The sequence below is a fragment of the Corvus hawaiiensis genome, chromosome 15 (assembly GCF_020740725.1).
Source record: "Corvus hawaiiensis isolate bCorHaw1 chromosome 15, bCorHaw1.pri.cur, whole genome shotgun sequence".
Classification (NCBI taxonomy): domain Eukaryota; kingdom Metazoa; phylum Chordata; class Aves; order Passeriformes; family Corvidae; genus Corvus; species Corvus hawaiiensis.
This window is the reverse complement of record NC_063227.1, coordinates 3,899,110-3,918,814: the sequence shown is the minus strand read 5'-3', so window position 1 is coordinate 3,918,814 and position 19,705 is coordinate 3,899,110. Positions and strand designations below refer to the sequence as shown.

General features: G+C 53.1%; 4 protein-coding genes across 5 annotated transcripts; 2 read left to right on the top strand and 2 right to left on the bottom strand.

Annotated features, from left to right (window-relative positions):
* Nucleotide 1: 1 nt before the first annotated feature.
* On the top strand, nt 2-8,041 carry SIMC1 (SUMO interacting motifs containing 1). 2 transcript variants are annotated; one of them, XM_048319649.1, is made up of 10 exons: nt 2-183; nt 1,491-2,222; nt 2,381-2,598; nt 3,206-3,275; nt 3,661-3,806; nt 4,259-4,408; nt 4,887-5,015; nt 5,944-6,100; nt 6,179-6,263; nt 7,597-8,041. In XM_048319649.1, the coding sequence occupies exons 1-10, from the start codon at nt 82-84 to the stop codon at nt 7,815-7,817; spliced, it is 2,010 nt and encodes a 669-aa protein (XP_048175606.1). In that variant the 5' UTR covers nt 2-81; the 3' UTR covers nt 7,818-8,041. The 2 variants fall into 2 exon arrangements, with proteins under 2 accessions (XP_048175606.1, XP_048175605.1); XM_048319648.1 differs by having other exon boundaries at nt 2,378-2,598.
* Nucleotides 8,042-8,719: 678 nt separating this feature from the next.
* On the bottom strand, nt 8,720-15,804 carry KIAA1191 (KIAA1191 ortholog). Its single transcript, XM_048319651.1, has 7 exons — nt 15,660-15,804; nt 15,392-15,582; nt 13,971-14,094; nt 12,659-12,783; nt 11,389-11,495; nt 10,941-11,077; nt 8,720-10,490 (listed from the first exon to the last, which is right to left on the bottom strand). Exons 1-7 carry the CDS (start codon nt 15,685-15,687, stop codon nt 10,282-10,284), a joined length of 921 nt encoding a protein of 306 aa, XP_048175608.1. The 5' UTR covers nt 15,688-15,804; the 3' UTR covers nt 8,720-10,281.
* Nucleotides 15,805-16,397: 593 nt separating this feature from the next.
* Nucleotides 16,398-18,733, bottom strand: NOP16 (NOP16 nucleolar protein). The gene is made up of 5 exons (XM_048319652.1): nt 18,583-18,733; nt 18,326-18,437; nt 17,625-17,694; nt 17,004-17,110; nt 16,398-16,755 (listed from the first exon to the last, which is right to left on the bottom strand). Exons 1-5 carry the CDS (start codon nt 18,687-18,689, stop codon nt 16,612-16,614), a joined length of 540 nt encoding a protein of 179 aa, XP_048175609.1. The 5' UTR covers nt 18,690-18,733; the 3' UTR covers nt 16,398-16,611.
* Nucleotides 18,734-18,787: 54 nt separating this feature from the next.
* HIGD2A (HIG1 hypoxia inducible domain family member 2A) lies at nt 18,788-19,512 on the top strand. The gene is made up of 2 exons (XM_048319653.1): nt 18,788-18,986; nt 19,177-19,512. The coding sequence occupies exons 1-2, from the start codon at nt 18,872-18,874 to the stop codon at nt 19,341-19,343; spliced, it is 282 nt and encodes a 93-aa protein (XP_048175610.1). The 5' UTR covers nt 18,788-18,871; the 3' UTR covers nt 19,344-19,512.
* The last annotated feature ends 193 nt before the right edge of the window (nt 19,513-19,705 follow it).

The window sequence follows — 19,705 nt, the reverse complement described above, 5'->3', positions numbered from 1 at the left end:
CCGCGCCTGACGTTACTTCCGCCGCTTCCCCGCGCCCGGCGCGGCCCCAGCGGCGGGGCCGAGCCGCCACCTGCGGCCGAGATGGAAGACAGCGTGGTCCTCGTCAGCGACTCGGACTCGGAGGGCGCCCGGTCGCCGCCGCGCCGGCCCTGCCGCTCCCGCCGCTCGCTGCCCACCCCCGCCGTGAGTCCGGGGCTCCCGCCGGGCGCGGCGCCGCTACCCCACACAAAGATGGCGGCGCTCCCGTTGCGGGCGGGGACGGGAGCCGCGCACGGACAAGAAGCCTTGGGGCAGTGGAGGGGGGTGGGCGTGTGTTCCCGGGGACCCCTCGGTCCCGTCCCGTCCCGCCCCAGCCGCATCCTTAGGGGCCTCCCACCCTCTTCCCAGCCGGGCTCGACTCTCCGCGGCCACCTCCCGCCAGCAGAGCCCCGTTCCGCAAGCGCGCCCCTCGCAGGGGTGCCAGCCTCCTTGGCCATGTACCCTTCGAAAGAGCCCGCTGCCCGCCATGGAGTGTCGCCGTGCCCTCTGCACACCGAGGAGGGTCCAGCCCTGCAGGGCTCAGCCCCCGGCGGGTCCAGCGGCGGGATGCGGTGGGGCGGTTGCCGTCCCTCGCCCCCTGTGCCGTTGCTGTGCCCGGTCCAGCTCCGCCGGCGGGTGCGGGGCCGGTGAGGCCGTGCGGCGGCGGCGGCTCCGGGCACGAGGCTCAGCCCCGGGCGGGGGAACGGTCGGTCCCCGGCCCCGCACCGCTGTCCCGGGTCCTGAGGCAGTTGGAGGCCGCTGGGCTTTGCCACCTCCCTGGGGAAGGCAGCAGGTCTGAGTCGGGGCAAAAATGGATTTAAATTGTCTGCTAAACGTGTTCCCTGATTCGAGGTGTTGAGGGGGCTGACCCTTCCTGGGCACGCCAAGATCTTGGGAAGTGCTGTGTCCTGCCTGCTGCTGGTGCGAGCACAGCTGCCTTCCCCTGCCGCCCCTCGGACCCTGCATCGGCCAGCGAGGCCTGGGTGGGAATCCCCAATATCTCAGGGCTGCTGTACCTCCAGACTGGTGCCACAGATCAAAAGGCAGCTTTGTTTCCTGCCACTCCCGCCAGGGTTTGGATCCTGTGCTGTTTCTGCTGGTGCCTGGGGACATGAGAGGTCCCTGTGCTTCCCTTGCCTTCCCTGGACATGCCAGAAGGACTAGCATTTCCCTGTCATGGGAAGGAGCTGAGCAGGCAGCCAGGTCTGCTCTGAGCTGAGGCATGAGGACATGAGCCCTGAGGGCAGAGGGGAAGAAGAGCTTGGGTCAGGGTCAGGCTCAGGCGTGCTGCCAGGGGAGGCTGATCCCAGAGCTCAGGGCCACAGGCCCCCTCAGACAGGGCAGAAGGGTCGTTGCCCCTGTTTTCTTTTGCTGGGCTGGTGTCCTTTTCCCTCTTGGACTCGGCTACAGTGCCACCATAGCAGAGGCTCCCAACAGGACAGGACACTGACACTGCTGCTCCGTCCCCACAGGAGATCATTGACCTGACCTGTGAGGACACAAACACAGACCTGACACCATCGAGCAGCCTCGCCATCATCGACCTGACTGAGGACATGTGCAGCCCTCTCCACTCCACCCTTGGTGCTGCCCAGAACCCCAGAAATGTGCCTGCTGCCCCAGCAGCACACCTGTCCCATCCCCAACTCTGCCCCACCACAGAAGAAGAAATGCAAGCAGTGGCAGAGCCGAGCCCTGCACCAGCATGGCACAGCACACCTGTGAAGCTCAGTTCCACCATGGACACAGCAGAAATCATGGAGAACTGGAGCTGCCTCTCTCCTGCTTCTAGCTGCCACAGCTGGAGCTCAGAGCAGGACTACAGCACTACCACCTTTAGCAGCAACTTGGACTCACAGCTGGACTCAGACATGCTGTCCCTGTCCCCATCCCCCCCCAGCCTGGACAGCAACAGCAGCTGGAGAGCTGATGGCCCAGAGGAAGACCTTCCCCAGCTCTGCCAGGAAAGGAACCTCCCTCCAAGGCTGAGCCCTGCCCCAACCATTCCTAAAGCACCAGGAAAGGCCCAAAGGCCTTTGCTGGAAACAAGTGACTTCCCATCACACCAACCAATCCAGCACAGCACCCCAGCCAGGACTGACGCTGACAGCAAGGCCTGGCTGGACAAACTGCACAGTTTCAGGAGGAGTGGAGTCCAGCACCTCTTCCTCCAAGGCATAGCACCTAACAGGGAAACACAGCAGGTAAACAGGGTTTGGAGCAGCCCCTGCTCCCCTTGTCCTTTGCCAGGCAGTCAGGGGCTCTGGTTATTGCAGCTCCCTTCACAGTGGGCCCTGCACCACAGCTGGGTTCCTCTGTGTTGGGGGAGCTTTCACCCATTGCCTTGCCTTGTACACAGCAGAAACCTGGGCTCATCCCCAGCGGGAAGCTGAGCATGGTGCACACAACTATGGAGGAGAACATCCTGGAGGGCACCTTGTATTTCCTGAGCGAGTTTGTCTCCTGCCAGCACTGTCCCCCCAAAGAAATCATCTGCCACCTGATCAGACAGATGCTGTTGGACACCAACGAAGGGGAGATCCTGAAGGACATCTACATGCTGCTGATGAAGATCCAAATGTATGTGTTCCCCTTGTCCTGTGCCCTGGGGCTGGCCTAGGTGCTCCCAGGGGTCTGCCCAGTGTAAGGGTTATTCTCTTTGGTGCTCACCCACAGAAGAGGGAGTGATTTCCCCTATAAGCCAGGATAATCCTCCTGCCAGCACAGGCACACCCCGGGCTCTCTGAGGGTGGGTCAGGGACAGCTTGTGACACAAGGGAGCCCTTGGGGACAGAAGAGCGTGTTTGCCTTGCTGTGAAGCACAGGTCTCATTCTTCACTGCTGTGACCTAGCAGAAGTGCCTTTCCTGGGCTGCAGCAGTTCCCTTGCTGCCCTCAGGTTTTCCACAAAGAAGTACAATGTTTTATGAGGCCATAGGCCCAGGAAGGAGTCCTGGGCATCTCCATGGAGTACAGCCCCTCTCAGGTACTTCCAAAAAATTAATGTGGTATGGTGAGGAGAAGGGATGAGGGCAAAGATGGAGAGAAGAAGGCAGGGGAGGCACCTGAGCAAGTGGGGTGGGAGTGGCTGGGGAAGGGCCAAGGGCTGGGGAAGGGCTAAGGGGCTGCCATGCCTCCAGGCAGGTGGTCAGGCAGTTCAGCACAAATAGACAGGGCTGTCCTTGCAGGCTCCATCCAGCCAACGTCGCCACTGTGGGATGGGACTGGAAACTGGTGAACTTCGTCATGGAGGACCAGGTACTTGGACCAGGGGGCAGGGATCATGCAGCACATGCTGCCTGGGGGTGAGCGTTGCCCAAGTGCTTCGTGTGGCTGTGCTCTGCAGAGCTGGCCAGTCCAACAGTGAGTGCCAGCTGGGAATCCCACATTTATCCACAGTGCTCCCTTAACCCTCTGCACGGTTTTAGGCAGGTTGTCCACTGAAGAAGGCACAGCAACAGATAAACCCTCTCTGGGTCACACTACTAGTGAAATGCCCCTCAGGGCCTTGCCTGAGCCAGGCAGCTCCTCCTAGAACTACTCCTCAGTCACGTACATCAGTCCACTCTCGAGACAGCCAAATTCCCTGGTGTTCCTCACCCTGTGGCCCCACCAGGCTCATACATTCTCCATCTGCCCCCAGGAGAAGCCCCCCGGCCGGCTCCTCTTCCTGCAGTACGTGGTGCAGACCCTGGAGGATGACTTGCAGCACAATCTGAAGTCACAGCTGCTGCAGAAGTCAATTGCCAAGAAAGTGCTTTCATGTGACTTGTACTTCAACAATGTCAGGTAAGGGACATATCCTGCTCCTTGTTCTCTAACCAGAAACTGAGAGGCAGAGGCTCAGGGAACACTTGTTGAGACTCCAGTCAGACTTTCCAAGAAGCAGACTTGGGAGACAAAGGGAAAGTGTAGGGTCAATAATAGGAGCTAGGAAAAGATTAACAAAAGCAAACCACCAGAGACAATGCAAGGCCTTTCCAGTCACCATACAGTGGGCTTTTCCCAGGAATGAGGTCAGATTTGCATTGCTGAGGACTGAGAAGGAGGCAGTCCTGTGGGCAGGTGTACAAGAGAGCTCCTCCGTTGAGCTGCTCAACAGAGCTACTTCCCTAACCTGTCCAAGTGGGTGGAACATTCTCTTCATTCTCAGGGTCTTTCCTCAAGCTCCAAGTGTATCTAGAGGTCAGAACACAGCAAAACGAGGCACATCCCCAATAAAATTCTTGTTTCTGTCCCAGGGAAGTGGTGAAGTGGTTGGTGGCAGCAGTTACAGGAGTCGGGTTCTCCCAGCCCCCGGAGCAGCTGCAAGAAGCCAGGGCTGAACACAGCTCATCTTCACCAAGGCTGGCCAGCACTGACCAGGCTCAGACAGCTTTCTTTGCCCAAAAGTAAGCTCCAGAATTCCAAACTCCCTGCTGGCATTATCATGGACCCAGGTCAGGCAGAAGCCACAGTCTCTCTCCCCCTGCCAGTTCAGGGAAGCCAGACTGTACCTGTGACCAGCTTTGCTGGTTCTTCTTTGGGTTAGATACACGACTTGGTGAGCAAAAGACTCTCACCTGGTAGGAAACTGGCTCAGTGTCATCCTCTTGCATGCAGTGTAAGGCTGGAGCTCTTGGCCCACACTCAGGCTGTCCCATGCTGCTCCAACAATCAGAAGAGCCACCAACACCTCCCGAGGGCCAATCTGGGGATGAGCTTTGCTTGCAACAGCATCAGATTCGGAAGCACCAGGAGACACCAAACCTGGCACACCGCATTCCCGTGTCCCTTGTTGCACGAGGCTGAACTAGGGGCCATCCCCAAGGCTTTGCTTGGCAAGCTGAGGAGCAGAGTCTCCCTGTGCTGACTGTCCCTCTCACCCAGGGTGATACTGCTGCTCCAGCGGATGTTGTCCATGGCAGTGGAAGTGGACAGATCTCCCACCTGCAGCTCCCGTAAGATCGCAGATGACATATTCCCCTTCATACTGAACATCCCCCTGAGGAGCCAAAGGTGAGACAAGCGTGTGCAAGGCAGCATTTGCATGTGTGAACTGTGGTCTTACTCCCAGTTTACATCCAAGTCTGGATGCATAAAGTTCTACAGGATATAGAAAGACAGGCCAGCCAGCAAGAGCATGGCTGTGTCTCCCATGGAGATACAACATCACCAGCTGAACAGGTGGTGTGTTGCTGAGATCAGTCAATTCTCCCATTTGTTAGTTGTGTGACCTTAAAACTGTAAAGAGGGTCTGAAAAGCAGCACTGTGCATTAGTACATTAGCACTGATTCCCATGGGCAACCCGGTAGTCAGAAATATGATGCAGTTCCTACAGCTTTGCCTTGACATCCTTTGTTTGGTTCTTTAAGAAATGCAAATGCGAAGACAAAGCACAAGGGCCTGACTGGCCCTGGTGTAAACAAGAGACCACTAGGCCCCCAAGCATTTCAGACCCCTGTTTGCAGTGCCCAGCAGGCAGCCCTTCACACCCTTTCAGCAGAACTCTGCACACAGCAGGTGTAACTGAGCCAAACTGACTCTAACCAAGCTGTCACTTTGCCCAGGACAGATATAGATCCGTCTGCCTCTCACCCCTTGTCACGCTTGGCTTGGCTGTGCTCCCTGCAGGTCAGCAGGAATGGGCCAGTGCCACACAGGCTGCTGGGTGGGGTGGAGTGAAGCAGCTCAATTTGCTTTAGAGACTCTACTCACTTCCAGCTGCTGCAGGTGACACCTGAGGACGAAAACATGGCCATGGCCAAGCTGCATAACAAAGGTCTCTCACCACATCTGGTGGTCTTCCTTCCACAGCACAGCTGGGCAGCCCCTGCAGTCCCCCACATCTGCACTGGGTCAGCAGCACAGCAGGAGCATGCTGGAACAGTTGTCTCTGGTCAGGCTGTGCTGTCTGTCCCAAAGTAAATTCGTTTTGTGTTCCAGGGAAACTTTAGTAAACACCATGGAGAGCCAGCTCCTGCGCTGCAGACTGCTAGAGCTGTTATTCCAGCATAGCTGTGATGTGCCCACAACCTCATCCATGTCTCTGGACAAGATCCTGTATTTCCTGAGCCACTCCTCTGTGCTGCCACAATTTCAGGTATCCAGTACAACCTCTCCATTGACTTGTTTTCCTCTGAGAAAACTTCTAACAACCAAATACTATCTCCTGTCCTAGGATGAAACAGCAACGTGGCAAAGGTGGGACGAGATGCTGCAGTACTTGAGTTTGCTGCTACTGAGTTACCAAAGTGTAAAACTGGGTAAGCACTGCTTGTTCTGGCCCTAACAAACAGTCTCATCAAGAGGCTGCAGTAGAACAGCCAAATTCCTCTTCTCATCACTCTTGGGCTCATGGCCACTGAATCTTATAAAGACAGTGTGCCTCCATCCGTGATAGTAACTATTCCCAGCAGTCAAAGTAGTGATGCTGCATCAATGAGAGCACCCAACTTGCTTTGCCAAGTTTAGCCCCTACAAAATAGTCTTCTTTCTAAAGGAAGGAAGCACTTCCCAGCACTGGAAAGTACACAAGAGGGTGCTTTGTATCCAGTGTTGTCTAAGTTGCTGCACAGTGGATGGAAGAATAGGGTGGTTTAGGAAAAAAAGCAGAAGGCAAAGGGATCATAGAATATCCCGAGTTGGAAGGGACCTACAAGAATCATTGAATGCAACTCCTGGCCCTGCACAGACACTCCATAATCCCACCCTGTGCCTGAGTGTTGTCCAAACACTTCTGGAGCTCTGGCAGCCTTGGGGCCATGTGACCATTCCATGGGGAGCCTGGTCAGTGCCCCTAGGGGGAAGAACTTTTTCCTAATAGCCAACCTAAAACTCCCCAGGCACATCTCCAGTCATTCCTGCAGGTCCTGTCACTGTCCTACAGAGCAGAGATCAGAGATGCCCCTCCTGAGGAAGCTGCAGACCCCACTGAGGTCTGATCTGTCTCCTCAAGGCTAAACACACCAAGTGACCTCAGCCACTCCTCATGTGGCTTCCCCTCTAAACCCCTCACCATCTCCAAAGAGCATCACCATCTCCTTTGGGCACTCTTTGGGCAAGCCAGGACACTTTCAGCACTTGGTAAATTGGGCAAGGGAGCACCACCCACAGCAGCCATGGAAAGAGCAGCATGTCTGACCCTAGGAGAGTGGCAGAGTCACAAAACACTCTGTAAAACTCCCTAAAAGTAATTCTGCCAGAAGTCTCTTCCAACTTCAGGTGCTTTAGCCCAGGGTTAAGGCTCTCATGAATGAATGCAGAGGAATCCACCATCATATGTGCAAAGTCTCACTCTCCCTGAAGCCCTAGGCAATCACTGTTGTTGGGCTCTTTGGAGACTCCTTTGCAGCTGCCCTTTTGCCATTCACACAAGGATTATACAAGCTTTGCCCCTTCCCCATTCCCTGGGCTCTCTCCTCACGCAGAATGAGCTCCAGGAGGGGCTGGTTCCTTCTTCCCAAAGTCTTGTGCAGAACCATAAAGGATAACGATCAGCCCCGTTCCCAGCACTGCCTGTGGCACACTGGGATCCATCCCAGCAGCTCAGGCAGCCCCTTGCATGTTGCCTCTGCCCACCAGCATCTCCTCTTGCAGAGCACCTGCGGAGCTCCCTCAGTGACAGGATGGACTTGATCGCTCAGAAAGCCAAGCCCAGGCCCCAGGACAGTGATGACATCAGCCAGCTGGACATTCAGCTGAAGATGAATGACTTCATCAGCAGAATGCAGGAGGCCCTGGGGCAGCCTTTACCCCTACAAATCCAGGAGAAATTGCTCATGCTGCAAGAGTTGTTCTTCATTGTCGCTACTACCTGATGGAGACAACCCCTGCAGCAAGGGGGACAAAACTTCATGTTCTCAATATAAAACCCCCCTTTTTTGTGCTGCAATCTCAACATCATGGGGGTTTCATTTATACATTTCTTTGGAAAGATGTCTGGTTTACATTGTCTCAGAATTTCCTTTCAAATTTGCCTCATTGTACAGTTTTACTAGGCACTTTGTACACTTTAAAAAATAAATTATTTTCATATTTGCTACGATTCTTTCATCTTGGTGCCAGCCCTGCCCAAAGCAAGTGCAGAGCTCTGTCAGCTCACACCACAAGACCATGCTTTAACCCCAGCTTTCCCAATCTGTGAGATTCACCTGTGTAATCAGGACCACAGCAGTAGCCTGTACCTCAGTACCTGGATCTATTCCATGACTTTTAGCTCAGCTTACACTCCAGGAGCACAGGGAACACAATCATTCAGCTCAGACATCCCCAGCCCAGGTGAATCATATGCTCCATCAGCAGGACTTTAAAGGGCAGCTAAAAACACTCAAACAGCACCAAACCACATCTTTCCAGAGGGGAACTGGGCACCTCTAGGGAAATACCAGCCTGGTTCCCATACCTGTGCCCACCCCCACAGTACAGGTGGGAACACAGCACATAAGCAACAAGGGACACAATCTCAGGAACATGAAGAATTTGAATTGCTCAAGAAAACCCAAAGACTTCATGTTATGTTTCATCTGCACAAGCCTTAAGACAGAACTGAGCCTGGCTGTAAACCCAGTCTCCCTGTCAAAGGAAAGTTTGTGGGCAAACATTTCACCCTAACGAGGTGCTGCTGGAGCCTTGTCCATCAGAACCTTGACCCCACACTCACTGGAGAGCCCCACATTTCTCCCACAGATGGCTCTACCAGCACCAACACACACTGTGGACCTCCATTCCACAAGGATTTTATTGTCCTGTAACAAACAAAAACATACACATTAGGAGACGTGAATACAGACAACAAATAAATTAATGTCAAATGAGAGCCTGATTGCCAAGGTGCAAATGAGTGGTGACAGAACTGCTGGGTTGGGTGGGAGACTTTCACACAACAAATCTCTGGCAGTGCTGCTGAAGCTTGAGAGAAAGCAGTGCTACAAAATGTGCTGCTTCAGAGGGGCCAGCAGCCAGCCAAGGGAGCCAACCCTGCCTCACCCTCCAGGGAGAATGTTTGGTTTAAGAAGGCAGAAACCCCGGAGCTCAACAGTTACCAGATGTTAAGTAACCTCTGTATAATGTCCTGGCAACAGAGAAGCTTCCAGCTGCAAGGCTGCTGCTGGCTGAGAGACTCTGCAACACAGTCGTGAGATCAAGAGCAGACCTGAGAAGACCCATTTGCCAGAGCACAGGTGAGGATTACAGAGCAATGCTGCCTATCATGCTTAAGGGATTAGATGGTAGCCAGGAGTTCCTTCCACTTTTCCTGAAAGTCAGTGTTAGCTCTTCCCAGGAACTGGTTCTGACCAGGTCAAGGATCACATCCAGTTGTACCTCAGCAGGGAGGAACGTTCAGCCTTGGTCAGCCCTCAGTCCTCCCCCAGCCCTGAAGAACACAATGCTGATAAAACAAAATACCCTGTCTGAGAAGTGTTTCCAGTGTCTAATACACTCTATGTGATTCTAGGGTAAAAAACCCCAACAAAAACAAATCAAGCAGCACCCAGAGTGCCAGAACACCTGCAAATCTGCTGTCTAGAAGGCAGGACAGTGCTGTTTTGCAGAAAGAAGAGAAGAGGATTACTTGGTTCAAGCCACACCAGCTTCGGTCATTTCCACCTTCTTAGAGGAACATGAAGAGTTGGAAGAAAAGGAATTCTTCCTTATTACTTCCAAGCTCCATTAGATTCTTCTCCCTGCCTTTCCAATGAGAGCACCTTAGAATGATCACTGGTCCCTTTTCCCTTTAAAAAACATTCCAAGAACAAAAAACATGGTCACACTGGATAGTAAGGGAGTACCACATTTAAACTGACCAACCACATACCCCATCTTCCTTCTGGCAGTTAATGGTCCAGTTTTCAGTCCTTGTTTGCTTCCATCATTTCCTGCTCGAGCTCTGACAGAACCAGTCCTCCTGTGGGTCCTTTAGCACTGATCAGGACAAGACAACCAGACTCCAGGCATACAAGCCAGTTGCTCACACACCACATGGAATCCTGTCCCAAAAAAACATGGCTCAGGGTTTCACTGTGGTGTGGTGTACTGGGAAGCACATCCAGAGCAGCCTGGCAGCCCAAACCGGTGCACTGCAGCAGACAGGATGGTTTACATTGGTTTAGGACTGGTGCAGGAGTTTTTCCAAGACTGGCTTTAGCAGGACAATCACAACTGTTTCTTTTTCTGAGATAAAGAGCTGGAAAGGGAGACTTTCCTACTTTACTGCAGCACACAGACAGGGAAGCAGAGCCTAAGACACACTTGTAGCCTGCTAAAGACACTGGAAGCTTTCCTCTAGAACCCAGTGGGAGTGAGCACGTTCAGATCCCGAGGTTTGATATTGTGGGAACGTGGAGATTGTTTCCTCCCATCTGTGCCTGGAATGTCCATTTTGGGTGGCTTGAAGGTGACTGGATCCTCTGACATCCTTGTAGCCTGTGCACGCATCAGCTCCATTGGGGATGGCTTCTGGGCACCCTTATAGGACTGAATGGTAAATCCTCCTGATGAAAAGAAAAAATCACAGTAAAAACCAGGAAAACCAGTCAAGTCCATTTCCTACTGCTGCCAGGAGTGAGCTGTGTCACTGACACTCAACACCACAGAGAGCCTATGCAAATTCCAGCAGCTTCATGTCATCTAAAGCTTATTCCACATTGGGGCTGGCACTTCCAGTCCTGGTTGTATCAGAGAAAGAGTAAAAAGCTGTCACCTTCACACCCTGCTCCTTCCACTGCAGCTCACTGCAAGTTATTTCTGCTTCCAGATCTTTGGCACAGGTTTTACCCAACTGCTCTATATTTAGGCACAGAAATTATATGACTAACACACATTCCCAAGGTGGTCCTGGAGAGTAACAAGGCAAGCAGGCTAAGACTCCAGAAAGAGCCAGCAAGTCTGTTGTGTGACAGTTTCCCCCTTGCTCTTGGCAAGGCAGATTTTCAAGGACATACCTGCATCACTGGCGGATTTCTGGACAGCTTTAGGTCCAAAAAAGCTCCATCTTTCAGATGGCAATCTGTCCCCACCACCTTCCATAGCAAAGTCTGAGCCAGTGATAGAAATAGAGGATCCCTGACTAAACCAACCCCTAAGGGAAGAAAAAAAAAAAAACCATTGAGAATTTTAAAACACAAGAATAAATACTTCAAGTGACTCCACCTTGCCAGGAACTTTCCATGTAGTTAACAGGGGCAATTTAAGAAATCTTAACAGGTTTGTTACCACCCAGGAGAAGATATGCATGCTCAAGTTCCACAGGCTTCCAACATTTGGATCTATCCAACACAAATCCTCAGCAGGCTCTGAATTTCACCCCAGACAGTCCCTTACTGGATAAGAAGGTTATTTGTAGCAGCTCCCACCTCAGCAGCCTGTAGGAAACCAAAGGAGGCAGAGTACCTGTTTCTATGCCTGGGGGAGGAGTGAGGGGTGCTGCTTGGAGTGGACTGAGCAGAAGAATTCTGTTTGTCATCTTTTGTTGTCTCTCCATTCTGCATTTTTAGGTTCTGTCAGGAGAGGCAAGAAAAACAGAAGCAACACAGCTTAAGAACAGGACATAAGGAACAACACCTAGTTTTACAGTCAAAACCAGACAATTGTTTCTATCACAGGTGATAAAGTGTCACTTCACCTAAAGTTGTAGCCAGTATTACAATATGTGCATACACCCCTTAAGTTTCTCTCCACATCAAATATAAGCATTTTGAAAGCTCACTTCAGGCTACAGGAAGGAACATCAGCATTCATAGGGACGTTGTGGATGCAGCAGAGCTCACTTCAGCTACCTGGTAACAGGTCTAAATGCCACAGCACCCATTTGTCTCCAGCACTTTTCAGAGCAACAAAGCCTTCAGTCCCACCAGTTCTGTAATGAGGGTGAGACCAGTTCCCACAGAAGGTACTGGAGTACCAGACCCTGTGAAGCAATCAGTGGACATCAGGATGGAAACACTACTCTGGAACAGAGATGAACCTGGGCACAAAATAAACAGGAACTTGGTGTATGCAAACCATGTTATTACGAGCTGGATAGTACAAACTGAACTTTGAAGAAGTCACTTGAAGGGCAGTTACAGTTCAAACACAAAATACACAGGGTACCTTGTAGTGTTTCCTGTGGCTATTCAAGCCACACTAATGCAATTCACCGACGCAGTTATTGAAACTTTGACCTCGTGGGAGGACACTGTTGGAGTTGACTATTAAACTCCAACTGCAAGATCTTTCTTTAAGAGCTCAGTAGCCCATGGTAACACATTCATTCAAGACCTTTCTTTCAGTAAGACACATCTGGTAACTTCCACAATGCACGGTTTACAAGTTCTCTTTGGGGACACAGTTACAAAACTGCAGGGCACCATTCAAAAGTACAGCAAGAAATTAGACTGTGTAGGGGTGTCCCCACTTGGAAAGACAACTGTCACAGTTTGACAAGATAGTGAAATGTGACAGATTTCAGACAAACAATTGTTTCAAAACTACAAAGGCTAATGTTTACTTTAAAATAAAAGTGGGTAAAGTATTCTACACAATGAGCTAAAAGCCTTCAGAGGACTAAAAGCCTTCAGCTTAAGGACTCTTGGCAACACGCTCCAAAAGTTATATCACCAGATAAATGTTGAACTAGACACATCCTGAATGGAGAAATCCAATGGAAAACAAGCCTTACGTGGACTGCCTCAGCCACTCGGTGGTACTTGGTCTCCTCAGTGGTGAGGCCTTTGTGGGGTGTGTAGCCAGCTTCCCTCAGCCCTGCCTGCTGCTCAAAGCGCTGGATGCTCTCCTGAGTCTGCTCTGGAACACACAAGAGCACAAATTCACAAAGAAATGCCACCACAAGCAGTTCTAGCAAAGGCAGCTCCAGCAACGGAAAGCAAACCCCTTTTTTTAATCATTCACACATTGTAACAAGCTGAGGCAGAAAGATGAAGTTGATGAGATATTCTGGCTTGACAACTATCCTGAGACACAAGGCTAATTCAGCTGAACAGTGATTTGTCCCAAATCACCAGATATATCACAAATGCAACACCTGTAATAAATCCCATCTCACCCCAGACACTGCATCACTCTTACTCACAACTTCATAAACCTAGAAGAACCCACTAAGATGGACATTTTAAGTGGCCCACTACATTCAAGGGAGCCTTGCAGTTTATGTTTTAAAGACTCACAGTGATTTTAGATTAGATAAAATAAGCTATTTCAGTCAGATACAGAGCCAGCATCTAATACACTGATAGCAACTTCAGTTGTGAAAAACACAAGCACTTTCTCCAAACCCCAGCATAAGATGTTCACTCCCTAGTGGAACTAAGAGAAAAGTCAAAAGGAATCAGAGCAGAAAAAGGTTACTGGCAAAGCCCATTGTCTTCTTTAAAACAGATAACACTTCACATATTAAAGTTATTTTCAGATCCCTGTTATTTGTGGCTGCTGAAAGAGGCAGCATGGACAGATTAATACAGAAATAATTCCTCTTATTGGAAAAGGGCACATCTTCTCTGCAAGCATAACTGACCCAATTTTATTTTAAAGCATCATGATTTATGTTTTGAAGTGTTAGCAAGGCAGCTGCTGCTATTAACTAACATAAACGCCAGCCAGTGCTCCATTAGCACAGTGTGCCAGCTCTCCTCACCACTTGGGTTAATGGCAGAGCTCTGCCTGTCACTCAGAAATAGCAAGTTAATAAGCAAACAGAGCAGCAGCAGACTCTGCACTCCAGCAACATGGACTGCAGTGTCCTGTCAGCAAACTCTGCACTCCTCCCTTAGCCCCAGGAAACACAGAAGCTCCACATGTGGCCTAATCCCCAGTTCCTTGCCTCCTTCTGGAAACGTCCTCCAAAGCAAAACAAACTCACACAGCACCAGAGCAGAGTCCATCTAAACCCAAGAGCTCTCCAGGAATTACCCTGAGGCATCACCAAGCTGGAGCACTCTCAGTGCCCACCCCCCACGTGAGAGGTGAGCTCTTACTTGTGATCAGGGAGTTCATGATGATGTGAGTGGCCTTGGCCTTCACCACAGGCACCTTGTTCACACTTTCTGTGGACGATGAAGGAGTTATGACTGGTTTCATGTCGGCATCCCCTTCCTCATCCTGTGGGGAAGCAGCAGGGGACAGTTTGAGATGGGAAAGTATCTCAGCACCTGGTCAGGACACACCTCTAACTACACAAGTGAGACAAAGCAACACTGCTCTAAGCCTTCACCCCATGGGAGAAATCCCTATGCTGTCCTCACTGCAGCCCAGAGTGTTCAGAACCTTAGAATTCATAGCAATGAACAAGCAACTTGCACCCAACATTTGAAAACCTACCAGGATCAGAGCAAACAAGTTGTTAGTCCAAGTACAAAAAGGTCAACAGGAAAGAAACCAGAACATCTGTTCTTCTCCTAAATGCAAACTGGACTTCAAGGTCAACTGAGCAAAAGCACCAAGAGCACCTTCCAAAGGCAGCTCAAGCACCAGCTGTTCACAGAATGCCAGTCACAGAGCAGAACCTGGTGGGAACAACTTGTTTTCCCACCTCATTCCTTGTACGTTTCTTGCTCAGTGTGTCAAGTGGTCGTAGTTCTACCACTGACCACGAGACCCTAGCAAAGAAACAGAAAATAAGTGCTAGAAAACAAAAAATCCTGTGAAACACTGACTTCCTCCTCCCAAAACAGGAGCTCCCTGACTAGAGAGTTTACTTTTTGTACCAAGCTACAACTTTTGGTTGTCTCCCACAAGAAATTTAAAAATCAAAGAGGTATAAAATAGAGGTTAAGCTCAAAGGGATGCACCCAACAACACTTAGCTTCATTTCCAACTTAGAAAACAGCCTCTAAATTTAGAAGGGCTGGTCCTGCACTCAAAGCATAGAATGCCAGAATGGTTTGGGTTGGAAGGGAACTTAAAGATCATCCAGTTCCAACCCCCTGCCATGGTGGGGGGACACTTTCCGCTAAACCAGGTCATCCAGAGCGCACTCCAACCCAGCCTTGAACACTTCAAGGGATGGGGCAGCCACAGTTTCTCCATGCAAACTGTGCCAGTGCCTCACCACCCTTATTGTAAAGGATTTACATCCAACCTAAACCACCCTTATGCTCTAGTTTAATTACAGCTAGCTGCTGGGGTTTTTTTAACCACAAACACCAAGGAGACGCTCAGCACACGCTTGTCCCACCCACACCTCTGTGTGCCCAGAGCAGGGCCAGGCAGCAATGCCGAGCTCTGTCCCCAGCCCTTCCCGAGAGTCCTGCTGCGAGGGCAGGGGGGCAGCGCCAGCCAGAAGGAGGAGTGCCAGGACCGGGAGGATGCTTGGGAGAAGGAGGATGCCAGGAGAGGGGTGCCAGAGCTGCGGGGTACCCAAGGACATGCCGGGGCCAGAGCACCGCCGGGCCCGTACCTTCGAGAGCTCCTGGTACTTGCGCTCGGGGATGACCGGCTGCTTCCAGAGGACGCTGGCACACAGATCGGCGGGCGGCGGCGTCATGGGCGCCGTGTCCTCCAGAGCATCATCGTAGCTGAAGGCGCGGCGTGGGACGCCGAGGGGCAGCGACATCCTACCCGAGCGGGCCCCACCGCCCGGCTCCAGCGCTGCGGAGAGAGCGCAGCACTCAGCGCCCGCCGCCGCGCCCGACCGAGGCCGGCAGGGAGAGCGGGGGGAACCTTACCGGGAGCGTCGGGCTGCCCAGAGCTCATGGCGGGGGCTCAGCGGGACTCGGCGAGCGGCAGCAGGGCCAGGCCCGGAGCGTTCATAGCGGAGCCTTCGGGGGCTGCCACAGCTGGAGGCTATTTACGGTTGCGGGGGCGCTCTTATAGACGCGAGGTCTCGCGAGATGTGGTAATTTCGCGCGGGGCACGCTGGGAGATGTAGTTCGGGCGGAGAAGGCGGGGCCTACCTGAGGGGCGGTCCCGGGGCGGTCCCGGGGCGGGTCCCGAGCGGGTTTCCAGCGCACCCACGGCCCCGCTGGCGGGTCTGGGGTCGTGTCCTGCCCACATGTCCTGTCCTCCTGCAGACAGGAGGCTGCTGGGTTCTGGAAAACCAATTGTGGAAGCTGGCAAGCCCATCAGGGAACAAGAGTACATGCCAGTCTCACTGAAACACCTTTTCTACAGCTGCTCCTTCCTCTTATCAGTAGAAGGGTGACCTCCCTGCTGCCCTCCAGTTCCTCGACAGGGAAGGGACCCCAGCCCGGTCTCCCAAGCTGCAGGTACGGGGTAAGGAAGCAGCACGTGGCCCTGCTCCAACTTACGCTGCCCACAGGACAATCAGCAAAAGTCCAAGTGCTGCCCACACCCAGCCCTGAGACCGCAGAGGGTGACACATGACCAGTGCCAACATCACACAGGCTACCACCAGGAGCTCTCCAAAGCAGAGCTGCACCAAGCAAGAGCCCACAAGCAAGATATTCACAAGCAGCTAGAAAGAGTATTTTATTTTAGCAAAGCTAAAGGAAGTGCTGGCTGCCACACAGAAAGTGAGCCAGTGCCAAAGAGTCTTTCATGGACAATTATAACCATCTCCGTCTAATGAAGGTCCTTCCTCCATGGCCAGTTTTTTTCAGTTTGGGAAATGGTCAAGTCAACCCTGCACTTGCAGGTAAACCTGAGGAAAAAGAGCAGTCATTGCACTTCCATTTTTTCTGGCTTGAGTGATGCAATGAAATTCTTGTACTCCTCGGGATAGAAATTCTTGTACACATTGATCTTTCTTTTAATCTGTTTGGGAGTATCCTGGTAGTAGTTCTTCTCATCCCGAGCCATTTCCTGTGACAAAGGAGAAGGTAAGTCAGAGGAGTATCCCCAAGAGCAAACACCAAACCAGCCCACCCACACCAGTGTGATCACTGCCTGACTCAGACAGGGATCTGGCCACAGTTCAAAGCGTTGTTTTCCCTTAAGAACCAGCTGACTGCAAAACAGCATTCAGGACAGAGAGGATTAGCGGTTCTCATCCTGCTGATGGGAAGATCCAGGAGTGAATCACTCCGGCTGCTCCTTGCTCTGGAATGTACCTTGTAGTTCTCCCCGTGGTTCTGGATCATGTATCGTACATAGTCAATGAGGTCTCGTGAGAGTGTGTTCGACTTCTTCTCAGGGAGGCTGGCCTCCAATTCCATCTCTAGGGAGAGGGCAGAGGCAGCATGAGGCAGGGGAAGGAAGCAGCAACACCTCAGAGGTCCCCAACCTCCCCTCAAGGCTGACTCCAGCCACACAGCTCGGCTGCTGGTGCATGCAGGGACATTTCCCAGCATGATGGTGCAGGAAAATGGCCAAGACAACAGCCCTCTGCCCAGGCTGCAGGCATCCAGGCCTGCACTGCAGCCCTCCTCCAGCTCACATACGAGGAGCAGACCCTTTCAGCCCAGGCTGCAGAGTGTGATTGCTCAGAACTGCCCAGCCCACCACTGAAACACGAGGTACTGCATCTGTGGCTTCTCATCACCCTGGGCCCACACACCAGCACATCTCACAGTGACAAGAGCCCTCTTGAGGCTGCAGGGACAAACACTGTGGAAAAGACGTTCTCCTCCACACGGCTGGATAAGAAATAACACCCTTCCCTACCCCTGGCACAGCACGGGATGACAAAATAACCCACAGGGGTTTAGGAGAACCCCAAATGCAACACTGACCATTCACCACGTACGGCTTCCGCACTATTTTCTTTCCTAGCTGCTGTCCGTCGCTTTCCACTTCCATCCCCTGAATTACAGCAAAGAAAAGACAAATGAAGAAAAGCCCAATTGGGAAGAGTGCTGTGTCCGTACACATTGTTCCCAAAACTCCAAACTGCTTCTACATGGCTGCAAGGGGCAGGAAATCCCAGCTGGCTTAAGCAGAGCCTTACTTGTGCCATTAAATTGGCTCGTGGGCGAGGCTGTCATCTGAGAAACGCTGTGTGAATGGAGACAAATGGCAAATAAGGTCACTCCTACTTTTTCCTCGAGTTTCATGGGGCCACCTTTCACCTGGAAGAGCTGCCCTCTTATGCAGATGGACCAGGCTGGCACTGCCGTACACAAAGAGCTTTTCTTTGTTATCAGGAGCAACTTGGCTGCAGCGTTCCCAACCCCACCTGTCTCTGGCAAGTCCCAGGATTGACTTTATCTATATTTGTCCTAAAGTCCATCATGTCTCCGTAGCGCTGTAGCTCGTTCCCACGCCAGGATCTTGGTGAGATAAGCGCGTAGATCAAGATAAGAAACGTGTCCACCGCCAGAGACTGATCCAGAGCCACCTGTCCCGTACTGCGAAGCTGGATGCTCTCCGCGCTGTTTCCCCCAGCCTCCTCCATCCCCCACAAAGGAGCGGTCCCCGCCAAACCCTCCCTTACCAACAGCTTCTTCGGAATGGGGACAGCCTTGTTGGGGTCCTCGGCCAGGCCCATCTCGGCCAGGTTCTGCGCCACCGACTTGTGCGGGTCCCAGGCATGGCGGATGTGCGAGCTGCGCGGGGACAAAGGGACATCACGGCTGTGCCCCCCATCCCGCGGGGGCGCGCGTCCCCGTTCCCACCGACACGTGCAGCGGCTCCCGGCCACCCTACCCCAGCCCACGCTCGGCGCGCGTCCCCCGTGGCCCCGGCGCTCACCAGGCGATGCGGGGCGCGGCGCGGCGGCGGGCGCTGCGGTAGAGGCGCTTGCGGTTGAGGTTGTAGGAGTATTTGTGCCGCCGGCTCTTCCCCTTGGCCTTCGGCATGGCGGACACGCGCTGGCTGGCCACGGGGCTGCCGGGCGCGTCTCGGGGCACCACGGGAAGTGTAGTTCCGAGGCAGCAGCGCCCCGCGATAAGTGTGTGCGTCGGACTGCAACCCCCGGCATACACCGCGTCGGAGGCGGGGGCTACGGCGGCCGGTAAGGGTTGGTGTTGTCACCTTGGCCATGACGGCCGGGCCGCCTCCGCCGCTGGAGCCCAGCCCGCTGCCCACGTTCGCTGAAGAGGGATTCGGGGAGAAGTTCCTGCGCAAGACCCGCGAGAACCCCCTGGTGCCCCTCGGTGAGAGTGGGGCGGGGGGTGGCGGGACGGAGGCTGATTGAGGGGCGAGGGCCGGGGCGATAGTCGCTGGTGAGGGGCTGATCCCTCAGCCCCGGGGGGCGCGGCTCGGGTTTGGGGGTGCGGTGGAACCGGCCGGCAGCGCTCAGGCCCGGAGGAGGCCGCGCCTCACAGCCCCCGTCCTTCCCCGCAGGCTGCCTGTGCACCGTCGGCGTCCTGACCTACGGACTGATCAGCTTCAAGAAAGGCAACACTCGGCGCTCCCAGATGATGATGCGGGCGCGTGTCGTGGCCCAGGGCTTCACCTTCGCCGCCCTGCTGGGAGGCATGGTGGCCACGGCCATCAAATCCCGACAGTGACATCGGGCAAGAGCGAAGCTGCGGCCACGGGCAAGCGTCTACCAGCCTCGGCTAGCAGGGTGGATCCTGGCTGCGGATGGAGTTTTCTGAGAGACTGTTGTGATGTCTCGGTGGAGCCAGTTCTGGAGCACTGGAAATGGGGTGAATACACTTTGTGATTAACATGTAATTTGGGCCGTGGCATTTTTTTTGTTTCCCCAAGAGCTCACCCTCCTGCAGCACTGAGGCTGAATGTCACTAAGGCTCACCACCTCTCTCAGACTTCTTGTCCCTGCTTGATGCTGTCACAGGCTGATAAAATTGTGTCCTCTTGGTCATGGTCTGAGGTGTGGCTGTAGTCAGGCAGTGCACCAGTGTTTGAG